This window comes from Sciurus carolinensis, chromosome X (genome assembly GCF_902686445.1).
Source record: "Sciurus carolinensis chromosome X, mSciCar1.2, whole genome shotgun sequence".
Classification (NCBI taxonomy): domain Eukaryota; kingdom Metazoa; phylum Chordata; class Mammalia; order Rodentia; family Sciuridae; genus Sciurus; species Sciurus carolinensis.
The window spans coordinates 48040359-48052420 of record NC_062232.1 but is presented as its reverse complement, the minus strand read 5'-3'; the positions used below and the strand labels follow the sequence as shown (position 1 = coordinate 48052420).

The window sequence follows — 12062 nt, the reverse complement described above, 5'->3', positions numbered from 1 at the left end:
AATCAAATATGTATCTTCTATCAAGATGAAATAATTTTACAATGGTAGGGAGAAACACAAGAAACACATGAAGCTTTTGAAAAATGGAAGGGTTTGTTAAAACTTAGCACCAGAAAGTTCTTTTTAAATGGTCCCGTTTTCTTCTCAAATTTAAGCAAATTAATAGATGTGCTGAGAATTGAACCTAGGGCTTGCATTGTACATTCTAGGCAAGTGCTTTACCACTAAGCTTCATCCCCAGAAAATTCAATCAAATTATGACAGACTTATAGATATCTGGCAATCCCTCTCTTCCAGATGGCTAAATATATAATTTTAGTAGAAACAATATTGTAGTGAAAAAATTTTATTCTTAGGAATCAGACAAACCTGGGGTCAAATCCTGCCTTTTGATTCTTATCCATATGATCCTAGGAAAATTTGGTTTACGTGTTTGAACCTGTTTTTTTATGGTGATGATAATAGCACCTACTTTGAGATGCTATACTGAGAATTAAATAGATAATTCATGTAAAGAATCTAGCACAGCATCTTGCACATACCAGGAGCTCAATAAATACTACTTCTCACTAGGAGTGGTGGTTTACACCTATAATCCTAGCAACTTGGGAGGCTGAGGCAGGAAGTTCACAAGTTCAGAGCCAGCCTTAGCAAATTAGTGAGACCCTGAACAACTTAGACAGACCCTGTCTCAAAAAAGTAGAAAGGACTAGAGATATGGTTCAGTGGTTAAGTGCCCCTGGGTTCAATCCCTAGAACTATGTATAAATATATATAGTGTATGTGTGTATATATTACATCTCTTCATCTGAACATCAGTACATTAATACCTAGCTCTTCTTCATATCTTCATATCTGACAGGCATATCTCCAAAGAGTGTAGACTGGCACAGTGTTGCTAACTATCTGTATTAGGTATCCTACCCATACCTGGGTAGGGACTGCTCTAATTATTGTTTCATTTTTTGAAGAATCACTTATAACTAACTTCATTGCAGGTTGCTGTTGTTTGTACTTTCAAAGGTGTTCCTTTGACATCTGTCATTTAATGAAAGCTCAGTGACACTGTCAGCATGATAAAACATCAAAATTACTGTCACATTTCTGCCTTTTGCACATTTTTCCTCTATATGTGCTAATGTGTATGGTTTTTGTTTTGAGATTCTTGCATTTCATCCATGAATACAAAAATTACACCCTGTCCATGTACAAGTTCCTCCTGCCTTTTGAAATGCTCAATACTGGGAGATGAGAAAACTGACAAACAACAGAAAATCAGTAAGATAGTCATCATCATAGAAGGTATCTTGGCTGCTTTCAAGTGATTGCATGAATACTTCCTTTCTGTAAATCTCATTCTTCACTTGAAATGGAGATTGTGGTTACCATAAGCTGAACATAGTACTGAAACAGCTGTTAGGTATCTATATTTCAGTTTTATCATTAAGTAGAAGCCATTTATCTCTTGCAACCACATTATAGATGTCTTTTATAGAGTATCTATCAAAAATTGATTGGCCCAGAGGTCCTTAGAAGTATTGCTAGAGCTTCTCAGTTGTAGTTTTGAACTGTTGCATTTTTCTCATTTTAAAGTCATTTTAGCTAGAAAGACACTTGTTTGTAATAGGCAGCTCAAAATTATTATTTTAGTTATTCAGATCAAATATCCTTATAACTGCAACATCCTTCAACTCTTAAGCAGGATTTTAGTAATAAAAGAAAAACATCAATTTCCCTCTTTCTCAATGTGAGTCTGTTACCTAAGTATTTGATCTATAAACCAGTGAAATTCTCTCCATACCAGAATGGGTAAGATTTAAAACTGTTTAGAATGAGGTACTGAGATTGATGAACCCTATTCTTTCATCATTTGGCATTATCCACTATATTTGCCGTCCACTATTACAGCTGAATGCCATGGCCAACCGAGCAGCTGGTAAAGGGTATGAAAATGAAGACAACTATACCAACATTCGCTTCAGGTTCATGGGCATTGAGAACATTCATGTGATGCGGAGCAGCCTGCAGAAACTCTTGGAAGGTACAGGGATTTCACCTTGGCTAGTCCAGAGGCCATACTTTTGCATTATTATGTGAGAAAAAGCATTCCTGATTTGGGGAACATAAAAGCAAGCAGGTGAGCAGAGTAAATAAGTGATAAGATATTTACCTAGAGTACGGACATAGCTTGCAGAGTTCTGAATTATAGCAGGTGTTGCTGGCAAGGGGAGTGACATACTTTAAAACTCATCTCTCAGTAGAATTACAGAGGCTGGTGTTCAGGGGTGGGTAGACCAACATAAGCGTGAATCAATTTGTAATTAATTTCATTGTCCTCAAGATAAAAACATCATTTCATATGATCTATAAGGAATCATTCTTATATCATCACTGATGAAGAAGAAATTCAATTTAGACCTTTAAGGGGAAAAAGAACTGATATTAGACAATTTGGGCCATCCATCATCACTGCAAAATAATTGGTGTCAAAATGGGATTGAGGTGGGATCATTGGGCCTTGTAGGATTCTTGGGTTTAGAACATTTCTCCTTAAACTACGACCCAAGATTCCATGATGTGATTGATATGCCACCTCAGGAAAAGATCATGAAAATATACCTTCTTTAGTAAACTAGCTGTACTTTCTATTCTTCAGCTTTGTACTGATAAAATATACCAGGACCTCTCCTCTATACCACCCTTATCGCATACTGTCTCCTCAGTCTGTGCCCCTTTTAGAACATTGAGTATCAGTTTTCCTTGGGTCTTTCCTGCTTTTATTTTGACTCAAGAATATTCTGCAGGAGGGAAATTTGTTTTACAGATTTTGAGGCAAAGATTGCCCTCTGCTGGATAACTAATGAAAAGTACACAAAAATTTCATGTGTCATCCCCCCTATCCCCCACCCCCAACCTGTTGAGACTTGCAGAGCTACAGGGAGTAGGTGGGGAGGTGTGGAAGTAGAGACAGATGTTAAGGGCATACAGAATTAGGATGAGTGAGTGGGAGTAGGATAGGGATCAAATGTCTTTTTTAATAAGAGGAGATGTGAGTGTTTTCCTGTAGATGTTGACTCAGACTTTGGGCTCTCTTGAGAGATTTCTGAGTGCTTGGGGGTGAGTTCCTAACCTTGGGAAAGCAGAGGCGCACGCTGGGAAATCTGTTAGACTTTAGCTCTAGTCCTATTCGTGACTCGACGGCGTGGTTTCCAGCTAATCATTTAACCTTTCTGTACTTCAGCTTCCTCATTTACAAAATGGGGATTCACTTTCTTCTCTTGATGAATAAACTGAGGTGATTGTCAATTTCAATCTCTTCTTCCTTTTCTACCTTAGTTTGTGAATTGAAAACTCCAACAATGAGTGAATTTCTTTGCGGCCTGGAGAGCTCAGGGTGGTTGAGACACATTAAAGCTATTATGGATGCTGGAATTTTCATTACAAAGGTAATAATCAGGACTTTTAAGAATTTGCACTGAATTTAATTATGGAATCTCTTGAGGTAGTAGTGTGCCATGGTGGAAAGAATATTAAAAGAAGTCTAGTTTCTGGATTCAATTCTGCCACTGTTTGCCCTTGGGTATGTTTCTTTCCTCTCTGGGCCTCACTTTTTCCATCTATAAAACAAAGTAGTTGGATAGAATCTAGAGTAACTTTTGGCGAGCCCACAGAACTCTTTTTGAGTGAGATTGATCATCTTACCCCTCTGGAAAATGCACATATATATATACATATAAAAATGGACCTCAATTGCAGGAGGTTCATAGAACCTAGACCTCAGTTTAAAACTCTTAGGTGATCGTTAATGGTCCTTCTAGCTCAATTACTCTCTGAGGTGTTTTAGTGTTATTTCTAAGGTATCAAATGAAAGTAAGGGTGAGTGTGAGATAAATGCAGAACTCACATATCTCTGAGTGTTTGGAGCTCTGAATACAGACTTTTTTGACTTCTTTTTGCATAGGTCTGCCTCTGAATGCCGTCTAGTCAGGCTTTGTCACCCTACATTTATTCTGACCCACTTATTTTCTGACCTCCAGAACCCCAGCCTTTGTTACCTTTTTAAATTAATTTTTTAAAAAAGGGAAATTCAAAGCATACATTTTCTAATTTTTAAGTTTTGTTTTTATGTATTACTACATGAAAATTCTCCCTCTTTACCCCATCCTCTTTATTTGGTAGAAGTAAGAAAAAGGAGAAAATGACTCTTCACCCCACTGCTGTCATTTTCTCAGTTGAAAGCAATGATATATGTCTTTTGGCTTAAAAGGTTTGAAAAGTGTGTGTGTGTGTTTGTGTGTGTGTGTGTGTGTGTAATTAACTGCCTTAAATACTTTTTGTTTTCCTAGTCCTGTTGCCTGTACTTTTCATTGTAACGTGTTGGTATTTACTATGGCTGCTTCAAGCCCTCTGTTTGAAACATTCTTCATGCTGCTCCTTTTTCGTGTATCCTACAACCATACATCTGTAGTTCCTGTCTGAAACCAGACTACACCAAAGAGAATGAAGATGTCAGAGATGGCAATTTGATAGATTGTATACCCTTAAAATATTGGTTGAAATAAAATGAGTGGACCAAAAATGCACTTGGGATTGCATGATTATTTTGTGCTCCTAATAACATCACCACCTATGTGGTATCCCAACCTTTAAAACTTCAATAAGTCTTCAGTTCTCCCTTTTTTCCTCCATTTGGCAATTGCCAAGTCCTATCAGTTCTATTTCAAATAATGTTTCAAATCTGTCCTTTCTTTACAGTTAACATATTTTAGATTAAAGATGCTCCTAACACATTACTCTTACCTCGTTAACACATTCACCAACCTTTCCTAGGTAATATAATAACTTCTTAACTGCTTTACTTCTCTAGTGGTTACTCCTCAGATCATTTTTAACACATCAGATTATGTCACTTTATGGTGAATATTCCCCAGTGGTTCTCTATTCTATTGCCTGTTAAAGCCTGTAAAGCCTGTAGTTGCTATCCAGTCTTTCACAGTCTTTCCCATCTTGGCTATGGTGAATTTCTTGCTGTTCTCTAATATACCATGCCACTTCTCCCTCCCTCCCCCGCCTCCTTTTTCTCATTATAAAAGCAATATATGCAATTAAAAATAAGTTGATATTTGATAAATATACAACAAAAGTTAAACATTCCCCATATTGTTGTCCCACAACACACACACATCACTATTAATAGTTTAATATGTATGCCTCTTGATTGGTACTATCCATTTTAAATTTCTGTGATGATGGAAATGTTCTGTATGTTTTAATAGAGTAGCTACTATTCATAGGTGATAACTGAGCACTTGAAATATGACTAGTGAGATTGAGGAACTGATTTTTTTATTTTGCTTAATTTTAACAAATTCAAATTAAATACAGATAACTAGAGACTTTCATTTTGGATAGTGCTGCTATAGCATTTTTCAATATACATATACATACATATACAATTACGCTGTAAAAGTAAGACTATACTGTGCATACTCTAATTGCCTTTTCATCTTTAAAAATAATGAACATTTTCAGTTCAGGTCAGTCAGTAATGTCTCTTTTTTTTGTCCTGGCTTTAATCCAGCCATTTCTTCCTTTCAGGCTGCTTATGCACATGCTAACTCCTAGCATAGCCCTTCTTCTTCTTGCGCTTTAAAGGTTGCTGCTTTTCAGGGTCTTTTCTTACTTTTGGTCCCTACCTGAACAGCAGCAGCTATGTACACAGTTCCTACCACCATCTCAATTGAGATAGTGGTCAAATCTACACTCTGGCTTAGATCCTTTCCTCTCCTCAATTCCAGATCTAAATATCTGGTTGTCCCCTGGACTCTCCACTGGATCTCTCTCTCAGCTACCTCAGACTCACCATAGCCAAAACTGAAATTTTGCTTACCCTCACTAATATCTGAAACTAATTTCTAACATCTGCTTTTACTTTATAGAATGATGGTACTGCTATCCCCCTGGTTACTAAGCTATACTCTTTAGAGTTATCCTGGACTTTTCCTCCTTCATCTCATACCCATTTTCTCACTATATCCTGTTAAATTTTTATACTTACCATCCCTCTTCCTTTTAAGCCCCACTGCTGCTTTTTTACTTCAGGAAATCATGGTCTTTTTCATGATTTTAGCAGCTCCTCAACTGTTTTTCCTATATCCAAACTTGTGTTCTACTGAGCCATTTTCCTTGCTGACACCACATTGATCTTTTTAAAATGCACATCTGATTATGATACTTCTCTGCTTTCATTGCATTATTGTTTCCCTCTTGCCACCAGATAAAATACATACTAGTTGACCTGACCTTTGCCCTGTTGGCCAGCTCTGTTTCTCATCTTGCCCTTACTTCCAGGATAGCAAGCTATTTAAGAGTTCCTTACCTATGCCATGCATCCTTGCATATATACATATACATGCTGTCATTTGTTCCCCCTGATGGAATGTCCTTTCATTGTGGTCATTCTGGCAAATGCCTATTCAACTGAAAACATCTCTTTTAGTAATCTGTTCCTCTCTGTTTATCTTCTATGTCTTTGTTGTACCTGGCATTGAATGGTATTGTATTATTTACCACCAGTTTGCAGTAATTTGTTCAAGTTTGTTTTCTTTGTATTCCTAGTACACACCACACCATTGTGTCTCTTGTACAGTCAGTAAGCAGTGACTGATATATATATGCAAATGAATGAATAAGTGAATTAATTAGTATCTTTCTCCCATCTAAGGATGTCCTACTCTTTCTTTAAGGCTCGGGCTTCCCTGGCTCCTGCAAAACAACATATTTACCACACATTACACTCTAGCAGTTGTTTTTCTAGTGCCTTATGATTATTTACATTTGGTCACCGTGACTAGTTTGTGGGCTTCTCAAAGGTAGAAACTGATTGTCATATTTTCTAATACATAGTACATACCTGGCACATGCAGGTACACAATTAAGCATTAGAATGAGTAAATGAATAATCAAAATCTACCATTGCCAAAACTGCCCAGGTCTTAACATTATTCTGAGTGCAAACAAACCAAGCTAAGGCAGGCAAGCCCTTCCATCTTAAGTTGGGAGAGTTTATGTTAGTAAAACTAGATGGCTATAGGAAATCATTAGATCTGGGACTGGGATATAAATTTGTCCTGTGTTTTTGAGCATGAATTTATCCTCCTACCCACTCCTTCCTCTGAGTATTGGTCCTTGTTTTCTTTAGAAGTTTTGTGAATTTAAAATCCCCCCTTGTTTTTCTTTTATCCCATATCAGGGATTTTAAAAAAAAAAATTGTTTTCCTATTACGTAAGCTTTCCTTCTTTTCATAGACTTCTTTTTTCATTCCCTGTAAAGGATTCTGGTGTTATGTAAAGAAATTAATATAACCCAGTAAGATAAGTGTCTCTGTGCTGTAGGGACAGTAGTTTGCAGTCCTATGTATTAGCTCAGCATTCTAAGCAAAGGTGGTTTATGGTATTTTTTGCCCTGTCTTCATAGGCAGTAAAGGTAGAAAAAGCCAATGTCTTAGTCCATTGTTCCGATGGGTGGGACCGCACAGCACAAGTATGCTCAGTGGCCAGCATTCTTCTAGATCCATTTTATAGGACATTCAAAGGACTCATGGTAAGAGAGCAAGTGAGTGCATTTTACTTTCTGTGAGTGACAGTTTATGAATAAATTAAAAAGAATACTCAACACCCCCCCTTTTTTTTTTACAAGAATGAACTTTAAATCTACAAAAATAGCTTTATTTTAGTTGAGCTACTTTAAACAAAGCATTTACAGTCTGTATACTTTCTGTTGCGTATTTTACATACTTCATTACCCATTAGAAGTTTAACTGTATATAACTGGCTGTTACAAGGAATAGGAAAGGCTCAGAAAGTTTGCAAAGCTGGAAGATAACAGTTAAATGGCCTGCCTAATGAGTTAATCCTCTTATCATATCATCTATGTGAACATCAGACTCATGGTTGTTTTCTAGTGCTGGATCCAATGCTACTTTGTTGATCTTCCCAAAAAAGAACTCATAATAGTGGTTTATCCTCATTTCTTTAGATTTTTTTTGTATATATATATATATATATATACATATATATATATATATACATATACATATATATATATATTTATATATCGTACTAGGGATTGAATTGAGGGGTGCTTTACCACTGTGCTATATCTCCAACCCTTTCTATTTTTTATTTGGAGACAGGATCTCACTAAATTGCTAGGGTTGTTCTCTAACTTGTGATCCTCCTTCCTCAGCCTCCTGAATAACTGTGATTACAGGCATGTGCCACCACTCCCAGCCTGGAATTTTCTTTTAACCATTGAAAATGATTTAATTCTTAGTACAAACACAAATCCTCCCTTTAGATTCCTATTTTTTATGGGTTGAGTTTAATATTGTGCTTATCATGATTGCATTTAATTTTGAAATCATGTAAAAGCAAAAAAAAGTGACACTAGATAAAAAACCAGAGTAATTTCTCTTGAGAATATATAGTTTGAAGGCAACCTGTATAGGCCTATAATTGTAATCCAAGTTATATACTTATCATTTTGGAAATTAACTTTATTTTCTTATCAACTCATTCATTTCAGCAAAGTGTTTTGATATTCTTGTGTGTATTGTTAATTCATTTTATGATTTTCCTAATACAAAACTCTTCTTTTTGTATAAAAATGAAGATCCTAATAGAGAAGGAATGGATATCTATGGGCCACAAATTTTCCCAAAGGTAAAAATATCTTTATTTTGAGGGAGGGGTATGAGAAGAGTTCATATGTGTAAGATTTATCAAAAATTGAACCTGGCCCTAAATCTTTTTTATCAAGAAAAAAGTATTTTGGGGCATTAAGGCTAAAAAGGTGACCAGAATATCATCTCTGTTTTGAAGGAGTACAAGTAATTATATCAAATTATTAAATATTTCAGGAAAGAACAAGTCTTCAAGGGCCACAGAGAAAAGTGCTTAACTCTACATAAAGAGGTCAGAGTAGGCTTTCAAGAGTAAGTAGCATTTAAGGGTGAATTTTTAGAGGTGAATAAAGTAAAGTTTGATAAGTAAAGCAGTAGAACGAGAAGGGCATTCAGGCAGAGTGACTAATAGCTAAGATAATGCACCTTTAATACTTTATTAAGAGAAAATACAGGTGGAGATTTTTGTTTTTAGTAAGGGGTAGGGACAAAGGCTTACCTTATCTATTGCCTAATATAAACCACATAACTTCACTAAGGTTTTACATATGTTATCAGATCAATAAATATTTACCCAGTTTCTAACAATGTGATACATAAAAAATCAGACACAAGTCCAGTCCCAAAGGCAAATAAAGTTTGAGTTCTACTCTCAAGGAAGTTATAATTTAGGTCTTATTCTTCTCCATTCATGTACATCCATTAATTTTACCTAGTTGTCAATAACTAGCCATTTGGGTCCATCCATTCTTTGTTGCCTCATCAACAAAGATTGGACCAGTCCATGTGTCAGGTACTACGGAAGCTTACCTCAATCAGATAATGCTCCCTGTACCTTCTTTTAAAGGAAAGAAAATCAGTGATGACAACTTAGTGTAATAAGGTTTTGTGAACCACAGAGAAAAGTGCTTAACTCTACATAAAGAAGACAGAGAAAAACATAAAGGACACTTTATCCATTCTTGGGCAAAGGTGGCTTCCTGGAATAGTTCACCTTTTAACTGAACTTTAAAGTAGTAAGTGTTAGGTAGAAAGAGGAATGTATTCTGGGATTGATGTGTGTGAAACCATAAAGACATTAAACAGAATGGTTTGTTTGCAGATCTGCAAGTAATCCAGTGTGACTAGATCATAAAGTATGTAGGGGAAGAATGGAGGAAATGAGTCTAGGAAAGGGAGGTTAGGAAGTAGGCAGTCATTCAAGGCCCTTTCTTTCTTTCTTTCTTTCTTTCTTTCTTTCTTTCTTTCTTTCTTTCTTTCTCTTTCTCCTTTCTTTCTTTCTTTCTTTCTTTCTTTCTTTCTTTTTAAGCTAAAAGTTTTGAGTATTTTTCTGTACTTAGTAAAGCTATAATGGATAACTTTGAACAGGGCAAGAGTTTAAAAGATTGAGATTGGAGGTAAGGGGATGAATTAGAAGTTTATCAGAATTTATGAGGGCCAAAAATAAAAAGACAGAGGTCACTGAGACAGATACACAGGTATTTGGGAAGTAGAACTGACAGAAGCCAGAATTGAAAGAAAAAAGGTTAGCAGAACTTGCAGGTTTTTAAGCCTTAGGTTGTTGGGTTCACTGAGAGTATGCAGAACAATACAGGGAAAGTTTTTGGGGAAAGGTGGTTTGAATTTGAGACATTTGGCATGGGGCATCTAAGAGATGTCCAGTAAGCAGACTACTCAGTACTAATTTAGAGTTTCCTAGTTCTGAATTTGACAGAGAGGATTAGAGATATGAGAGTTAATCTGCATGTGAATGGCCTTTTGGTCTGTGGATTCAGATAAGACCACTAAAAGAGTTGTCAGTAGAGGAAGAGCCAAGGTATAGGACAAAGCCTTGGATAATACACCTGAAAGTTTAATGAAGGAAGGAATTCACAAAGGTGACTGAGAGAGTGGTTGGAGAGGTAAGAATAAATCTAAGAAAACAAAAGGAAAAAAATAAGAGGAGAATCTCACATGGGTAATTAGCAATGTCATACCTCAGAATAACCCAATAGAGCAATATGACAATTTTGCAGTATGAAGGTGTGCATGATCCTTAGTGATAACCAGTTGAGTAAAGTGGTGGAAGCAGAAGTCAAATGGCAGTGAATAGAGGCATAAATAAGCAATAGGGAAGTAGAATGTGAGTGTATAAATTTCTTTCTAAGAATCAAGTTTCTGAAGTAGGTAGACGAGAAGGGATTGTGTCTAGATAGGTTATGAGGTGGTGTATTTGGGTATTTAAAGGCAGGGGAGTTTTGAGCAGTTTTCTATGCAGAGAAGAAATAAACATTGAAGAAGATAAGGTTGAAGATTGGAAAGGGATGATGCATTTTTGGTAAAGATTCTGAGGATATGGGAAGAGGTGAAAGCTCCAGTCCAAATGCAAAGATCAACTGAAACTATAACTAAGGATCTCTTCCATGGAGACTGGATGGAATGACAGGAGGAGAATGAATGTGTCAGAAACACATTAGACATTTTGAACTTAATGAACTTGATCTTTTGTAGTATACTCTAGATGGTAAGGTAAAGGATGATGTGAAGTGGGTTAAAGTTTTGAGAAGATAGCTTAAAATTTGCAAGAGCTGTAAGGGTGATGAGAAAATTGTTTTAAGGACAAAGATTATTTGGGAGCAGTTGAGTGAACTTTTTATAGCCTTCTCCAGACAGTTTAATCCCTGATGCTAACCAGTGTCTTTCTTTACCTTTATTTGCATTTCTCAGGTGTGGCCACCTGGATGGGGACTCTAAAGAAGTGTCCCCTATCTTCACCCAGTTCCTAGACTGTATTTGGCAATTAATGGAACAGTTTCCCTGTGCCTTTGAGTTTAATGAAAACTTTCTGTTGGAGATCCATGACCATGTTTTCTCCTGCCAATTTGGAAACTTTCTTGGAAACTGCCAAAAGGATCGGGAAGATCTAAGGTGAATTCATTTTGTGAGAAAACACTGAATAGGGAGAAGAATGAATTTTGGACAGAAATTGGGAAAGGGGAGGAGATAACAATAATGAAGAAAACTTTTGAATCATAAAGCAAGGATCTCTTGGAACCTCAGATTCCTCATCTGTAAAGTAGAGACCCATAATGTGTACTTTCCAGGGCAATCATGAGGACTCAATAAAACAGTGGATGTAGAAGGGCTCTGTAGAAAATCAACTGCTATGGGATCAGGGAAGGGTGAATTGAAGGTACTGGGAAATGAGATTGATGTGCATATATGAACATGACATAATGAATCCTGCTATTATGTATAATTATAATGCACTAATAGAAAATTAAAAGCAAACAAAGAATCAGTCATTGTGGTATGAATGATCATTAAACATAGTCCTTTTCACTTGTATCAGAGATCACAAACTCATAGACCCATCCTGGCCCAACAGTCATGGTTTGT

At 36.3% G+C, this 12062-nt stretch overlaps 1 protein-coding gene across 3 annotated transcripts in view; it reads left to right on the top strand.

The window, feature by feature from the left end:
• Positions 1 to 12062, top strand: part of Mtmr8 (myotubularin related protein 8) — an 84389-nt gene that overhangs the window by 38874 nt on the left and 33453 nt on the right. For 2 of the 3 annotated variants that reach the window (XM_047536857.1, XM_047536855.1), the window contains exons 7-11: positions 1909 to 2041; positions 3337 to 3446; positions 7478 to 7615; positions 8675 to 8724; positions 11391 to 11591. In XM_047536857.1, coding sequence (XP_047392813.1) covers positions 1909 to 2041; positions 3337 to 3446; positions 7478 to 7615; positions 8675 to 8724; positions 11391 to 11591 — 632 coding nt within the window. The remainder of the gene's footprint in view (positions 1 to 1908; positions 2042 to 3336; positions 3447 to 7477; positions 7616 to 8674; positions 8725 to 11390; positions 11592 to 12062) is intronic. The other variant, XM_047536856.1, reaches the window with a different exon arrangement.